The sequence below is a fragment of the Zonotrichia leucophrys genome, chromosome Z (genome assembly GCF_028769735.1).
Source record: "Zonotrichia leucophrys gambelii isolate GWCS_2022_RI chromosome Z, RI_Zleu_2.0, whole genome shotgun sequence".
Lineage (NCBI taxonomy): Eukaryota > Metazoa > Chordata > Aves > Passeriformes > Passerellidae > Zonotrichia > Zonotrichia leucophrys.
The window spans coordinates 39,614,377-39,631,474 of NC_088200.1; the positions used below are offsets into that span (position 1 = coordinate 39,614,377).

The 17,098-nt window shown below is 38.4% G+C and overlaps 1 protein-coding gene across 1 annotated transcript; it reads left to right on the top strand.

The window, feature by feature from the left end:
• Window positions 1-8,956: 8,956 nt before the first annotated feature.
• Window positions 8,957-14,514, top strand: MLANA (melan-A). Its single transcript, XM_064736768.1, has 4 exons — window positions 8,957-9,030; window positions 11,160-11,256; window positions 13,354-13,455; window positions 14,417-14,514. The coding sequence occupies exons 1-4, from the start codon at window positions 8,957-8,959 to the stop codon at window positions 14,483-14,485; spliced, it is 342 nt and encodes a 113-aa protein (XP_064592838.1). The 3' UTR covers window positions 14,486-14,514.
• Window positions 14,515-17,098: the final 2,584 nt, after the last annotated feature.

The following is a 17,098-nucleotide window of genomic DNA, read 5'->3' on the forward strand; positions in this document are numbered from 1 at the left end:
GCTCACAAATGCTTACTTGGGGAAGTGGTGCCCAGTATTTTCAGTAAACAAGTTGGATCTGAAAGCACAAGTAAATGAATACAGTTTTGAGCTGAAGGGTTTGCAGGTACTCTACAGAGTAGTGCTGGAATAAGACAAATAAATAGACAAACCTGGTAAAAGTTAAAAGTTAGATGAGTAACAGAATACAGTAGAGAGAAATGAAGTTCTAGATATCAGAAGTAAAAAGCAAAATACACCCACAGAAAATGGAGAAGGATTGATGAGTAGTACGGGAAGAACTAAGGCTACAGGGGACTTCAAACTGAGTAGAGAATCCCAAATGCAACCCTGTATTTAAAATAGCAAATGTCTTTCTGTGTTATGGTAATATAGAGGAGATAACAATGGTAATGCAGAGGATATATTAATACTTGCAGAGCAGAGTTAACTGGAAGAAGTACATGAGTTGCAAAGAATTAAGTTGAACATAACTGAGAGAATTAAGAAATAAGGGCAAAGTATAAGAAATAAAGTTTGCCTGGTTTAGAAGAAAAAATTTTTATAGGGCATGAGAACAGCCTTCAAATCCATAATAGTCTGAGATGAAGAAAACATGATTAATTCCTTTTCTTGTTAAAAACAACGGTAATTTATATCATTCCCAGAAAGGCAGTTATGTAATAGGGGAAAAGCTTCATTGTAGCCTGTTCAGATACAATGCAGGCTATGAATGCAGAATATGAAAATACAGACATCAGAGAATAGGTAACACACAATCAAGGATATAAATATATGTGTTTCAGAGTACTAGGATGGGCTAGATGACTTCCTGATGTCCCCTTCAGTCCCACATTCCAATTTTCATAAGGCAAATACTTTGACTAAAGTATTTATAAGTATTTCTCTATTTATAAGAATAAAAAAGAGTCTGTATCCAAACAACTGGGGGTTTTTTGTAATTTTACTCTATTGGGGAAAACAGAATTTAAGGGAGAAAAGGCTGAATAACATCTAAAAAGAAACACTGAAAGGAAAAATAAGTAGCACTTTAAAGCCTTCAAACTATTATGAATATCATATCTGCCCTACTTAAAAACTTCAGAAATTTTCACCATTGAAACACTTCCTCTGTGAAGCTGAATTTACTTAAACCTCTCATCTGAAAGAATTACTTCTTGTCTCATAAGAACTAGTATTTCAAAAATTTAATTTAACTTACAGGGAAACATCTGAACCATTAATAAATCAACTACCTGTGGGGGCTTGACTGAAGAACACATATTGGAAGGAGAGCAACTGAGTGTGCAAAGTCTTGTTGTAAGGCTCTGACACACCTGACAAAAATCCTTTTTAAACTTATCAGTTGAAAAATTTAGATTTTTCTAAGAGTATTATTCTTCAGTCTTCTGCAGTGTTCCACTATTTAAAATAACTCTTCATTTTATAAAGTGGAGGTGGTATTGCTGGAGGTGGGAAGAATGGGGAAATGTTTAATAGATGCAGTTTCCAGCTCTGGCACTCTGTTAAAATTCTGTCTTTTGTTTACAAGCCCTGTCACCAATTTATTTTGACATAGGCAGCAAAGAAGGCACTTAGTGGCACACTGTGCTGGAAGAACAGGGGCACAAGGAGTAGGTCAAGGGAGGTGATTGTTCCCCTCTGCTCCCGGGTTGTACATACATTTTGGAGCAGCAAAGCACAGGAAAGAAGCTGACAAAGATGACTGAGTTCAGCAGAGGATCACTGAGAGGCTGTGGAACCAGGGCTGGTTCAGCCAGGGCAGCAGCACCTTTGGGGGCACCAAACAGCATCCCTGGCACCAAGGGGAGAAAGAGAGGAGATGCAGCTGGGCTGTTCACAGCAGTGCATGGTATGGGGGTGAGGCAGCAGCAAAGCTGAAACAGAGAGAGCTCAGGCTGAAGCTATGAGGACAGCCTGGCAGCATGGATATAGCCCAGCATGGTTGGGCTGATAACATCCTTGGGGCTTTCATGGCCCAAATGGCTGAAGTCCTGAGCAGCCCAGTCTGAGCTCAGAACTGGCTTTGTCAAGGCTCAGGCTGGAGATTTCCCCTGGTTTCCATCAGGCTGAACAGTATCTTCTGAGAAATAATTTTATTTTCTTTGCTAAGTGCACTAAATAATATTAGTCCCTTGGACTCACTGTCAATCTTGTTGCTATGTATCTGTCTAATGGCACAAAAGAAGTCAAATCATGGAATCATGGGATACACTGAATTGGAATGGGTCAATAGGATCATTGAAGTTCAACTCCTGACCATCCCAAGAATCACACCATGTGCCTGAGAGCATTGTCCAAATACTTCTTGAACACTGTCAGGCTTGGTGCTGTGACCACTTCCTTGGGAAGGCTCTACCAGTGCTCAGCCACCCTCCAGGTGAAGGACCTTTTCCTGATATCCAACCTAAACCTCCCCTGACACAGCTTCAGGCCATTCCTGTGGGTCCTGTCACTGTCACCACAGAGAAGAGATCAGTGCCTGCCCCTCCTCTTCCCCTCATGAGGATGCTGAAGACCACAATGAGATCTCCCCTCAGTCAGGCTAAACAGACCAAGTGACCTCAGCCACTGCTCACATGGCTTCCCCTCCAGACACTTCATCCTCCTCACCACCCTCCTTTGGGCAGGGGGCATCCTCTTTACCCTCTTTTACTGTGGCACCAGAGCTGCCCCCAGCACTCAAGGTGAGGCTGCCCCAGTGCAGGACAATCCCCTCCCTTGCCTGGCTGGCCATGCTGTCCCTGATGCCTCCCAGGACATGGGTGGCCCTCCTGGCTGCCAGGGCACTGCTGACTCATGGTCAGCTTTCCACAGACCAGGACCCTGATGTCCCTTCCTGCAGTGCTGCTCTTCAGCCTCATTCCCTAGTCTATACACACATCCAGGGTTGTCTCATCTCAGGGCCAGAATCTGACACCTTCCCTTGTTAAACTTCATTTGTTTGGTGACCTGTAATTTGTCAAGGTAGCCCTGCAAGGCCTCTCTGCCTTCAAAGAAGTGAACAGCTCCTCTCAATTTAATGTCTTCAGCAAACTTAGTGTTCGAGTCCTGCATCCAAATCATTAAGATGTTGAAGAGCACCTAAGCACTAAGGTGGAGCCCTGTGGAACCCCACTAGTGACAGGTCACGAGCCTGATGCCACCCCATTCACTGCAACTCTTTGTGCAGCCCATCAGCCAGTTGATCACCCATCACATGATGTGTTTACCCAGCTGTGAAATTTTGTACAATTTCAGGATCATAGGATTTCATCATTCTCATAGCCATGGTATTCCAGCTCCAGGCAGTGGGATCCCCTTTGTCCCTTACAGGTGTTGAAAGTAGAGACAAAGGAAGTGTTGAACATCTCTGCCTTGTCCATGTAGCTGTTTTTGGGACAACCAACCTCTTCCTGTAACAGGCTGATGTTATCTCTACACTGCCTTTTGCCATTAATATATTTGAAAAAGCTTTTTAGTGTTCCCCTCAGCTGGGGCCAGCTTCATCTCCAGTTTAGCTTCAGCATGACAAATTTTCTCCCTGCAGTGGGGAGCAGCGTCTCTGTAATCCTCCCATGTCTTCTGACATTGCTTCTGCTGAGCCTACACCTTTTCTTGCCTCAACCTCCCAAAGAAGTTTTCTGCTCAGCCAAGCCATCTTCTGCCTCACCTGCTTGACTTCTGGCATTTGGGAATTGCCTCTTCCCATGCCCTTAAAAGATGGTGGTTAAAATGTGACCAGCATTGACAGACCCCAGCACCTGCAAAAGCAGGTATCTTTCCAGGGTATCTAACTCACTAATTCCCTGAGCAGCCTGAAGTCTGATCCCCTCATATCCAGAGCTCAAGTACTGAGTGTTTGTATTCATTTTGGAACTGCTTTTACTTCAGCTGCAACTGAAGTAAAATATTCCAAGTTAAATTTCACTGGACTCTTACTACAGGGATTACTTGGAATCACAGAATCATCAGTGTTGGAAGAGACCTCTAAGATCATCAAGTCCAACCATCCACCCAGCACTGCCACTGTCACCTCTAAATCCAAACCACATTGCCCAGTGCACACACCTCTGAAACATCTTCAGGGATGGTGACTCTGTGACCTGCCTGAGCAACCTATTGCAAAGGACCCTTTTGATCCAAGTTCTAAGAATGTAGTCAGTGTTGACTATACGAACTTTCTTCAAGAGATGGCCTCAGAGGCCTAAATCAGCGGCCCACCTGTAAGGAGTTTCTTACCCCAAAATAGTTAGCAAAGTTAGTTTCAGTGGAAACAGGGTCATGAGGCTTTGGAAAGCACCACCATTCTCTTGAATCCAGGTATGTCCTTCTGAAATTACATGCAAGGGAAACAATTCAACCTCACCTTGATAGCACCCAACTGCATCCAAACGTTTTTCACCTATGGCTGATCATTCTGCATCTCATGGAGAAAGCCCCACAAATCTGAACAATGCCCTGGGCTGAGAACCTCCAGTTTACCACAGACAAAGTAGGAGCAAAGGAAAACTGCCAGAAAGCTGTTCAAACATTTTTCTCTAGAAAAACATGGTAGAGTAACAAAGGCACCACTGTAATCATGACATCCTCTTGGCACAGCTTCTACAGGATTAAGACTACCATTCCTTCTTTATTGTAAGATTCAGAGGTGGAGCAAAGGGAGATGGGTCTGACAGTAAGGACCATAGCTTCATTTGGAAATTACTTGAGGAGGAAGTTTCTGTCATGAACCAGGCTTTCAGGATGAACATATTTATGGTGCTTGTGAAGGCAGTCTACAGGACATGTTGCTCCCTGGAGGGGCCTGCAGTCAAGGTAGAAGCAAGTTGAGGAATAGCTTCTTTTCAAAAAGCTTCAAATCCAGCCTATAGTGGAGTTCTTCAGTATGGAAGCTAGATAATACCTCCTTCAAAGTAAGTCCTCATACCATGGACAGACAAGGATCCTCAGGACAAACTGAAAGGGATATAATTCCTTATTTTCTCTTACTGTACTGTGTTACTGGTAATGTAGATTTAGCAGTGAAATACCTCTGAGTTACCACTGAATTTACCATAAAATTCAAAACTAAATCAGGTTGTACTTGTTTTACTTTGCTCTACTGTGCTGTAGGAAGCCTCAAATATCAGAGAAAAATAATTATCAATTAAAGGAAGTAAATTAATAAAAATCTCAGAATCTTGTCCTAGAAAGACAGGATCATAATGTCAACAGCACAAAACCAACTAACAGCTATTCTTTTTTGAAGGTCAGGCCTGTTATTTTAGTTACACCAGAAGCATTCATTTCCTACCTTTCACCAAGATTCATCAGTGTCCTGGATTTGCCACAGGTTTGGCTGTAAGAAAAAAGCTGGGTTACTTTGGGGTTTCTCCAAAGTACTCCTCTTCCATCCTCTACTCCTGAAAAGTTATCTTTGAAAACATAACACCTTCAGAATCCATGTGTCAACCCTAGTGACTTTACACTGACGGAGTTAGCAGCACGGTATCAGAGAAATAACATTTGGTAAAAAGATCCATCAAAAGCAGGATGTGGTGTTTCATCTCTTCATCCATCCAAATCTTCAATAGCAGCATTCTGCATTTACATTCCAGAGGGCACCACAGATCCATGACAAAGCTGTTTGGTTTTTTTCCCTTTCCTGTTATACTATTAACAAGAGATTAATTCAGAACACATAATATTCAAGCAGTTGACTTTTTACCCTACAAATCACTTGAGGGAAGTAAGGATCAGAGACTGGTTTTGCTACATTAAGAAATCATGTGGATTTCCTTTATTAGTGTTCTGATTCTCACAAGATCAAGCAGCTTGATCAAGCAAGCTTCAGTTATCATCCTCTTCCAGAAGTGAAGCTTTTCTTCACAAAAACACATGATTTGATAAGGAATTTTACTACATTTCAGAGTGCACAAGAGCTGGCATGTCTCTTAGGAACTTGACAGACTGTGATAGCATCCACTTACAATTTTACACACACGGATATTTACAGAAACTTCCCTGCATCTCTTTCACCTTTGAAATTCCTATTGAGTTAATCTGGGTTAACTTGCCCAAATTATCAAATTTATGCTCCTCACTCTTCATTCTTCCTGTACCCTTTGTTTTCTCCTCTGCAAAAACGGTGTTGCTTCAAACTTTTACCAGGTCTAGCAAAACCAACCAGATCTGGCATTAATAACAGAATGACAGAGTTTGGAAGGCACCTCTGGAGGTCCTGTGGTCCAACCACTGCTGCAGCAGAGCCATTTGGAGCTGGTTGCCCACGACTGTGTCCAAATGGCTTTTGCAGATCTCCAGTGGGAGAGATTCAACAAACTCTCTGGGCAATCTGCGCCAGTGCCCAGTTATTCCTCACAGAAAAAAGGGTTTCCTGATGTTTAGAGAGCACAGGCAGTGTTTCAGACTGTGGTCACTGCCTCTGGTCCAGTCTCTAGGCACTACCATGGAAAAATATATAGACAGGTCAGATTTTTACCATAATTAGGAAAAATACAAGAATCAGCCCCATCCTAGCTAAAAATTACTGATGTTAATACTTTTTATCTGACTTGCTAATGAAATGCATGTTGGTCACTCACACAGTCTGTTCTTTCCTGTGGAAACCCTGGGAATATTTCTCTGTCTGCTCTGGGGTGCCCTGACCCCCAGGGGAGCACTGACTTTGACCCTCATTCATGGAGAAAGCTTCCTAGACTTCAAGATAGACTAGAATCCACAAAAGTATGAAATAGATTATAGAGAGTAGTGTACGTCTATCACTTGGTGAGAAATTTAGGTTTTGGGATTTTTAGTACGTTGTGGATTGGAAGCAAGATGGAGGGTACAGGGTGTCATCCTGGGTTTCTTCTTTCTTCTTCTTCTTGGGTTTGGGTGGCATTTTGTAATTGGGCAGAAACTATGTGGTGCAGGCTCTTTGGGATCAATTATTGGGTTAAAAGGGAAAATAATCTAGGTGTCAGTTCTTAATTGGATAGTTTAGTCTTAAAAGACCTTGTAACAAGAGATTGTTAGCCATTTTGTGCCTTCTAATGAAAAGTTGCCAAACAGAGTAGTGAGACTGTTTGACTGATAAGAAATAATAAACACTTGAGTCCAAATTACTGTCTCAAGTGCCTTCAATGCAGACCCAGAAAAACCAATGACTGGTACCCCCACAACTGGGACCCCGTGTGAGGAATTTTCTCTTGAGTCTGTCAGCCATTTTCACTGCATTTAGAGCCCTGTGCACAGCTTCAAAGACAAGTAAAAACTTAAGAATGTTTAATCCTTCAAACTTAAAATTGTAGAGGGACAGAGAGGCTCAGATTAATGATTCATTAGGACAAATGACAAGCAGAAGACGGCTCCTTTGGCAGTAGCTAACTGCTGGTGTATCACAATACCCAGACCTTTGAATAAATCACAGGCTGCCATTTCTTGCCTGACCTTGTAAATGGAATTACTATGGCGTTAACACAGGCAAAGGCCAGGCTTCATTAGTTCTGGAGCCCATGGGATGTACCCTCTTTTTGTTGCAGTATTTGCTTCTCAGTATAGAATTAAACTGTACTTACCTTAATCTAAGACACTTCTGTCACAGGGTAATGAGTTTTGGTCCACATATACTATATTGCACAGCGTTAAAAATGGTGCAAAAAGAGTGCTTAAACAAAGCTATAGTAAATACAGGCAAAAATACCAGTCCTCTCTAACAATATAAGCAGCCTTAGATGAAAACATGTTTGAATCTAGAAACAGTCTGCCCACTCTAGGAGCTTGTGCTAATTGGGCAGGTAAAAAGGTGTTGGGCTGTCTCTCAGAGCACATGTAATTAATCAAGATTTTTCTGCTACTTTTTAAGAGGGAAGGATGCAGAATAAAATGAGAAGTTGTCTCCTTGCTCCTTTCATGCTAATTAATGCGTTCAGAAGCCGAACTGAAAGGAATTTAAACTCGTGATAGTCATAAGAGGACAGATCAAAGGAGAAAAAAACAGACCAAGTAACAGAAAGCTGCATATGCCTTCAGTTAACAGACAGAATACAGGTCTGAAGGAGGTAAGATTTATATTTTTTGTTTCACACAAAGTTTTCAGCTTTGTTTAAAAAGTATGCTTTAGAAGAGGCTTGACTGTCTCTAAGTGAACTCAATATGCTTTATTTCCTTGGCTAGAATTATCTTCAGTAAAGTCACTGTGTTTTCTAATTTACTTGTAGAGTGTGGGTAGATTAGTGGGATACAGTCAAGTACGATCTGTTGTGCTCTTCACATTACAGAAACATGATTATGTGAGGATTTATTCTTCACTATATTGGATTGAATAGATTTTTAACTGTTCAGACAGCTGTGATTACCACCTTAAGATTGGGAATATTTGTAAATTGAATTTGAAAATTGTAAATAAAATTACAATTTTATTTACAATAAAATTAATTACTACACATCTGAGTTTAGATTGTCAGCAGACATAAATCAGTATTCCCATCGAAATTCAACAGATCTCTGAGAGTGTTCAGTGACTGAAAACCTATTCCCTGAGTGTTTACAGGGAATTACAGAATAGAAAAACAACTATTGTTAGGATCAGTGTTATTTTTTTCTTCTAAATTGTTTTTCTTGTCCAGGAAAATTGACTTTTTTTCTATAGTCTCAATTTTGCTTTAGAAATCTGCCATTGCGTGGTACCTAAACAGACCATATCAAATTCTGCAAACTGTGTTACACTCAGTTGCAAACACCTTGATGTCAGTGATGATACTAATATGTAGACTTATGGTTCTGGTTTTGAGCTTTATCCTAAATTGGGATTTAGTTGTGTGTGTATAGGAATCTACTTGATTCTGAAAATACCAGATTATCCTGCCTCTCTAAAATGCTCCCATTAAAACAAAGAAGCTGAAAATATTAAGCTTCAATGGTAACAAATTATTTATCACACTGACACACTGTGTTTCTACCCTGTAGGTTTTAGCAGGACCAACCTCACAAAATGCCCAGAAGATATAACCATCGGGACAGCAACCACTTTAGAGGGAAAGGACATGTCTATTTTGCAGTGGAAGAGTAAGTGTAAACTAAAACCAATGTTAGTATGCAAGCTGGTGAAAGAATTTGTATTGAAAGAAAACCAGAAAATTGTATCAAAAAAATTTACTGTTGTATATAAATGGAGTGCCTTTTAACTATCTTATAGGTCTCTCTAATGTTTCTCAAGGGGCAACCTCAGAGAGCCATCAATGATATGAAAAATCAGAATTGCAGAATTCAAGAATCTAGAGTTAAATAATATGATCACAAGTCATCAGCCTTTACCAGGTTTATTGAGGTTTATTTAGAATTTACTTTTAAGACTGTTGCAAGGTGATCTGTACCCTAAATCTCTAGATTCACAGACCTCTCTTAGGAACCTCAAAGAGACATTTTCTCACCCTAAAGAATGGTGGAAACTCCCCAGAGAAATGGTTAAGAAAAAGAGGAAAACATCAGGGGCATACAAACATGACTCCCAAATTGTTTCTGCCAAATATTTTTTATCTTTGAATTACAATAAAATACATCTGGTCTGGGATTATTAGAGACATCACCCAACTGGTGATGTTTTACTACATAAGGCAAGTAATTCCATTGTGCTAGCACTGGCTTACTGGGCTCCAAACTTAATGACTTGTTGCAAATACTCATACTGCAAGATAGCTGCTCCTCCATCAGCCCTGGCAAAAAGAATAAAAAAAGGGGGAAAGTTCTCTAATAGTCCATCCAAAGCAGTTCAGTTCTTAAAAAAAAAAAAAAAAAAGCTGGCTAGTCATGTTTCAGCACTTGAAACTAGGCATGCTCACCTCTAACTGCTGTGAATTCTTGTGGCTGCATCTGTAAGTAGTTTTTCTAGTTATGTGGCCCTCTCCTTTCAGTAACAGAAGTATTCTAGATATGAGCCCTAGATTCTTAGTGGCACAACTTCAGCTTTAACTGGAACAGCAAGAAATAGCATACACACTTTCCATACTAGCCTGTGAGTAGTTAGGGAAGGAGTTAGATGGCAAATGTGCAGTCAGAAGCACCAGCTCCAGAAACACATCCTGGGTTTTCTCCTAAATTTGCCCTACACCAGGACAGGGACATATAGGCTAATGGACAGCTAAAACAACATGTGACAAGCAAGAAGTTTAAAAATGTAGAGAGGGCACCAGTTGCCTGGAGAAGTAGTCCCTCCAAGTTTCAACTGTGCTGGCAAGAGTAGGAAAACCAGCGGAGCCATCTCACAACTTTGGCTGCATCAGAAAGTGACTGCTGTGAGCTCTGTCTATGTTAGAATGGGCTTATCCTGATTCACATAGCAGTTTTTCCCCATATTCTTTTCCCTTTAATCATTTAATATATTCTTCTGTTCCTGAACAGGGAAAGAACAAAAAAAATGGGGAATGAATTCAGTATTTCTCAACAGGGAGGATATTAAAATTAAAGAAAGGCTTTTTGTGACTAGGAAATTTGAAATTACTTTGTCAGCTTGCTTTTTTGATGTAAAGTGGAAATGTGCTGCTTCTGCCAAGTCCCCAGGAAGCAGTGAGGGAAGGGTGTTTTAGAGCACAATTTGCAAAGCATATTTTCCCTAAAATGACCCAGTGATGGCAACAATGTGCCTGGTATGTCATGCAAGAACTGAGTCCTTATAAAACTCTTTACGAATAATTCAAAGATTCTTACTCATGTTTTAAGGTTGCAATGTGTTTTATGCATCAAAAAAAACCTTCCTTCATTAGAAGTTGCTGCAATATGATGCAATTAGGATACATTTTAAATACTTGCTGCCCAAAGAAATTTAGCAAAGAAACATGAGCTGCATCATTGCAGATGTAGCATTTAATTTAATTCACATTCACTTGCAATATCACAATGCTGTGATTTGAGAGACTTACAGACAGGTATGTTTTTGGAATTAGTAGTCACTGGTAGATAATTATTTTCAAATAAATATATTTTTAAAATGTTTAAGAACTTGGTAGAGAAATTAGCTAACAGCTTAATCTATAGAAACTAAATGAAGTTAGTAACACTTTGCCTATTTTCTGAGGTAAATTCTGCTCCATGACTTCCTCTGATAAAAAGTTGCTGACACAAACTTCTGGTCTGACCACACTTGCTCTTGGGAGGATGCATCTAGTTGTGGTGCAAATTTTGTTTTGCTTTCCCAACAGAGCTCTGGGTATTGGGCTTTTCATTTTGGTGCTGGCAATTTTACTTGCCTTTGGCTGCTGGTATTACAAAAGACGTAGTGGCTACAAAAGTCTGCGGGTAAGTGTGGCAGCTCATTTTCTCTCATGCTATTATTTTGACAACAAATTACCTTGATTTGCATGACAATAACGCAGAGAACATCACATCTGTAACAGGACATCACTATCTCAAGCAGTATTTACACTGACATATGTCACAGACAAAACCACATACGAAATACAACCTGCCCCAAAGAACATGCAAGTCAGACAAAGGGGTAAGAAGAACCAGAAGCAAAGGGACATGAAACCAGTTGCCCAACTTTGCACAACACATCAGTAAAAAAACTTATCTGTAAATTTTGTAAGATCAGTAAAAAAAAAATATTTGTAGAAAGCATTCTATTTATATTTACACAAAACGAAGAGACATCCAGTGTCCTTTCATTTAAATAAAAGTAATATATTCCCTGTTCATAAGATTTACCCCTAAATAAGGGGTAAATTAGAGTAAATCTAGGAAGAAGAGAAGAAGAAAAGTAATTGTAAAAGTAAGTAAATACGCTCACCTATGGGTGATGTGAGATTCATCCATGCAAAATCTGATTTGCAATTTTTAGATTTACAAAAAAGTGGGATGGGTTTGAGATTTGTTTTCTAAGACTACTTTAAAAAATATTTTCATCTGTGTCTTCTTAGAAGTTATTTTAAAAAAAAGGTACAATCTGTCTCATAACAACTGATATAAGAAGTTCTAAAGCTTTATATTTTAAGTTTTGCTCCATCTCCTATGAAAGAGAGGTCTTTTTTAATTCTTTAAAGTGAAAGCTTGTTATGGTTTAACCCCAGACAGCAATTAATCACTGTGTAGACACTTGCTTATTTCCCACTGCCACCCTGGTGTGGAGGAGAATAGGAAAGAAAAGGTGAACTTCATGGGTTAAATTAGAACAGCTCAGTAATTGAAACAAAATATAATCATCTACTACTAATGATCATCATAGTGAAAAGGTGAGAAAGAGAGGACTAAAATCCCAAAGGAACAAGTGATGCCCAAAACAGTTTCTCACCACCTCTAACTGATGTCCATTCCTTGGCAGCAATCAGCCCCTCCCAGCCAAATCCCTTATTTTTATACTGAGCGTGATGTTCTGCAGTGTGGAATGTCCCTTTGGCTAGTCCAGGTCAGGTGTCCCAGCCAGGAGCCCTCCCTGTTTCTCTTGCATCCTCTCAATGGCAGAGCACGAGCGACTGAAAATCTCTGACTTAGAGCAAGAGCTACTGAACAAAAACCAAATAATCATTGTGTTACCAGCATTAATCTCATAAAGAATCCAAAACAAAGCACTGTACCAGCTGTTTAAAAGAAAATGAACTCTACTCCAGCTGAAACCAAGACAAAGCTTTAGGCAAATATGTGTCTTACAGTATCTTTTAGTTAACCTAATATTTTGAAGGAGATATAAGTAACTGTTTGCAACTAAAAAACCCAGCAAAGATCTCATCTAAGTCAGCAAATCCATTTCCTTGCTCTTTCTGGTAACTTTGTATCAGTCTTTTTCTATCCAATTATCCAGTTATCTATCCAATACATATATCAACCAGCAGAGTACCTAAAAGCTGAACTTTCATAGAGAAATGTTGCAAAAAATTAAGGTAATACTCAAAAACCCCCTTCAATAATCAAACCAATTGTCTGTTTTGCATATCCTGGCAAAAAGCATAATCTGTTTTTTAATTCCTTCTCATGAGAAATTTCTACTTTCTGGTTTTGAAAATCAATTTTTTCTTAGGCTATTTCTGGCTAGGGGAGAACTGGTACAGAATGTGTACAAAAGAAATGCTGAAAAAATGGAAAACAAAAAGGTTCAAGATTAAGGAAAGGAATAGCTGGCATAAAAAATAGGAGGCATTTGGCTACATGAGATGTCAATTCCTGCATCAATCTGAAAAATGCAGTACTTATTTTTCTGTCAATGTAGTTGGATTACACAGGAGAGAGAACATATGTCTCAGCAGAGACAGCAAAAAGTGTTAGATGAGGTATCTTTCCTACTTGCATTGTGTCTAATCCCAGATTCTAATACATACTGTATATGTGCTGTCAAATTTTGCTCCAACTTCACAATCTCTTCTTCCTTTCACCTCCCCCATATTCCTCTATGATCTGTCACAGAGCAAAAGCTCTAGTGTGAGCACAATACGACGCGTGGTAGGTGAGGGAGAAATACTGGACTGCAAAATGGCTCTGCAGGACTACAGAGACTTTAATTCTGTGGTAAGTTGCAAGTCAAGACCTCAATTAAAACTGAGTAAGACATGGTGAATAGATAATATTGTTAAACAGACACTTGATGATTTCTCCCATGGTGTATTTTCTCATACTTTGAGTCTTCCGTGCTTCAATATCAACTTAGAAAGTAGTGTTTGAAAAAATTTGTACTGTGAAAAACTAAAGAAAAAAATTACATCTACTATTTAGAACGCTTACTTCAAAGTTATTGTCTTCAATTTATATTTATTCTTAAGTTGTATGATCATTTTGCAATCTATTAGAATGATGCAACACTGGAATGCTGAAATATACTGAAAAACCCCAAACATCTCCCTAACTGATTTTCTACCATTCAGACAAACAACAAATAAATTGTGTCTGTACACACTACACTCTGATGAGAAATATCAGAGAATATTATAAAACTTCAATGTGTTAGCTCTTCTAATCATTACAGAAAGATGATTATATTTAAACTTTCGATTTTCAAAAAGGTAAATTAAGTGATAAGTATATATAAATGGGTGTGTTTAAATTGCTTTAGAATTGAGAAGAGGCTAACCTCTTATTTAAAATAAGCTGCTCAAATTTTTATCACTAGAAATACGATAATATGCCTGCATCAAGACTCTTAAAACCTTCAATATTTGTCTGAATTATCAATCTAAAACCACTCCATATAAATAAGAAAATTATTCCTGCCTTTTTAACATTGAAAATTCTCTCTTTGGATGAAAAACAGCAATAAGTGAATCTGATGCAAAACCAGAAAACATACTACCAAAAAGTAACCTTAAAAAATAGACACAATGAATGAGCTTGGCTTCTTTAAGTCATAGAACTGTATCTAATATGGTGGTAAATAACTTGCTGTGTGTTTAATGTCATTTTTTTTGTAATTTTCCTTATAATTCAATTGGGATTTTTTTTTTTTGATCTTTCACATCCATTTTCCTTACCACAGGTACCTGATGCTCCACCAGCTTATGACAAAATTGCTGCAGATCAGTCACCACCACCTTATTCACCATAATAAGATGAAATTTGAAACCATAAACATACTGATTCCATTTACTCATGCTTGCTCTTTATTTCCTGTCTATGCTTAACTTCCTTAAAGCTACGATCATACAAAAGAAAAAAACATGTCTTCATCAGCAGTTGCTGAAAACTATTCCTGCCTTATTTACAGAACTGGTCCTTGAAATGCCTTAATAAATCTGAATGTGCTTTTGTTTTAAGCTTTTCACTTCTTGCAGTCAGATGAATACATTATTCAAGATGACTAGACATTATGGTCTAGTCATCTTGAATCCTTCACAGGCCTACATAGATCTGTAGTGACACACTATTCCGTATCACTCGGAGTAAAAAGTGACAGCACCTTTGTCTTCATCTTTCCCTTTCTTTAAAAAAAATAACAAAAAGCTCCTAAAAACCAAAACAACTACAGACACACACACAAAAAACCCACCAAAAAACAAAATCAAAAAACCCCAAACAACTATTCCTTAGAATGTAATGTAGAACAATCTGTCACAAAATGAACCAAACAATTTGACTACATGTCCTCTTACAAACTGTTTTCCTCACCAGCAGTTTTAAAATCTACTTCCAAAAAGTGATAATGTTTTACAACACACTTTAACCTCACATCACTTGTTTATGTACCTGTAATGAATTAATTCCTTATAAAACACAATCAATGTAGGCAACTTGGAATCCATATTTCATACTGCAGTGGGTATAATGACATCATCTTTCAATTCCTTGTGGCAGTCATGTGAGAGAGTAAAAGAACTTTGTAAATTTAAAGACTTACATGTAATTTCTTTCTAATATGATGAAACTGTTGAAGAAAATGCACAAAAAACGTTTCTTGAAGAATACAGAATACAGCAGACTCCTAGATGTTAATTTCCCAAGCTTGCCAGAACACTAGCAGTAATAAAAAACTAAGGATTTTGATATGCATAAACTAGCTGCATACATTTGATAGTTACTGTTTACTCAGCCTTTTTGTTATTGCTTGCTTGCCAGATTATTACTTAAGATGATATTCAGATCAATAAATTTATACACAAGGCCCAATATCTCACAAGAGGCAGCTAGAATGGTACAACATTCATTAAAATCAAAAGTAGTTACAGAAGAAAACTGATTTCATAAAGCAATTATTAACTGCTATTAGTAAAGAATCTAGTTCTTTGTCATGAAATACACCAATACAAAAACATTAAAACAAAATAAGTTATCAACACAAGGCATGGGTTACTTGCCTAACATAAACTCCATTTGTGTTGACAAATAATAAAGATGGGTTTTTTGAAATGTTTCTTCTGTAATAAAAACGTTTATATAGATTAAAATTGTTGGAAGGTAATAAATATCAGTAATTGCTGTGAAAGGCTATAATCCATCCATATGTCTTTACAAACTTAATTAATATATTTATTTAAAATATAGAGACGTATTTTTAGAGACTTATTTTTGAATTTTAACCTAAAAAGCTGCTTCCCTGTGTCATTTCCGATATCCGCCTGTCAGGAAAAAAATTGTGGAATTATTTAGCAACAGGAAGAGGAAAACACAGGAAAACATAAAAAATGCTATCTTATATCTAGTAAGCACCAAAGATGTCAAACACAATGGCCGACTAATTTTCTTGCAGGACTGGTAAGCTAAAGCTTGGTGCTGATATTTTTAGCAGCTCAGCACTCAGCATTTCTCTACTCTAGGGCAGCTTCCTTTCAAAAGACTGTAGCACTACAGTGGAATAGAACTGACATGCATTTTCTCATGTCTGAGAAAAAAATCAATTAAAAAATTAATAGAGATTATTTACTATGAAGAAGTGCTCACACATTTTTAGTAGTGTCAGAATTAAATATATTACCAGATGTTGCAAAAGCTCATGAAGAAGTTAACACTGATGAAGTAGGAATATTAATTTGTTTGTGGGACTATGTAAGGCTAAATTGTTAAAACTCCTCAGCAGCCTGAACTGGAACAATTAAACTTTGAGCTGAATGTATAGATACTTAAAGGATATATAAGCCCTCCTGGAACCTCAAATTTTTACATTACTTCTTTTACACAAAAAGTATTTGACTCAAAGGCAGCGCCGCCTTAGATTTCTAATGAACAGAATGCTTCCATTGCTGCCAAAATCTAGCTCTTCTAGATGTTTTGTCCACATAGATTTTACTCTTGTGCCAACACAAAAGACATTTTTGGGGGTAGTGGTGTTCTGAACTGCCTTGTGCTCACAGCAATATGAAGAAGAAAGGCTCATCCATCTTATCCTCATCCACCATGAACCATCTCTCAAATCCCACCGGATCGCAATTCACAGTGGAACAGATTGCCCAGAGAGGTTGTGGAGTCTCCCTCACTGGAAATATTCAAGGACCATCTGGAGCAATCCTGTGCAATGTGCTCTGGGATGATCCTGCTTGAGCAGGGAGATTGGATGAGGTGATCTGCTGCGGTGCCTTCCAACCTAACCCATTCTCTGCTTCTGCGATTCTATGGCATTTATTCATCAAAAAAGAACCAGAGACTACTGGGCCATATTTAACTAGAGAAATAAGGACAGAATTTATAATCCATTGTGACAACACTATTGACATTAAATGTCACAGTT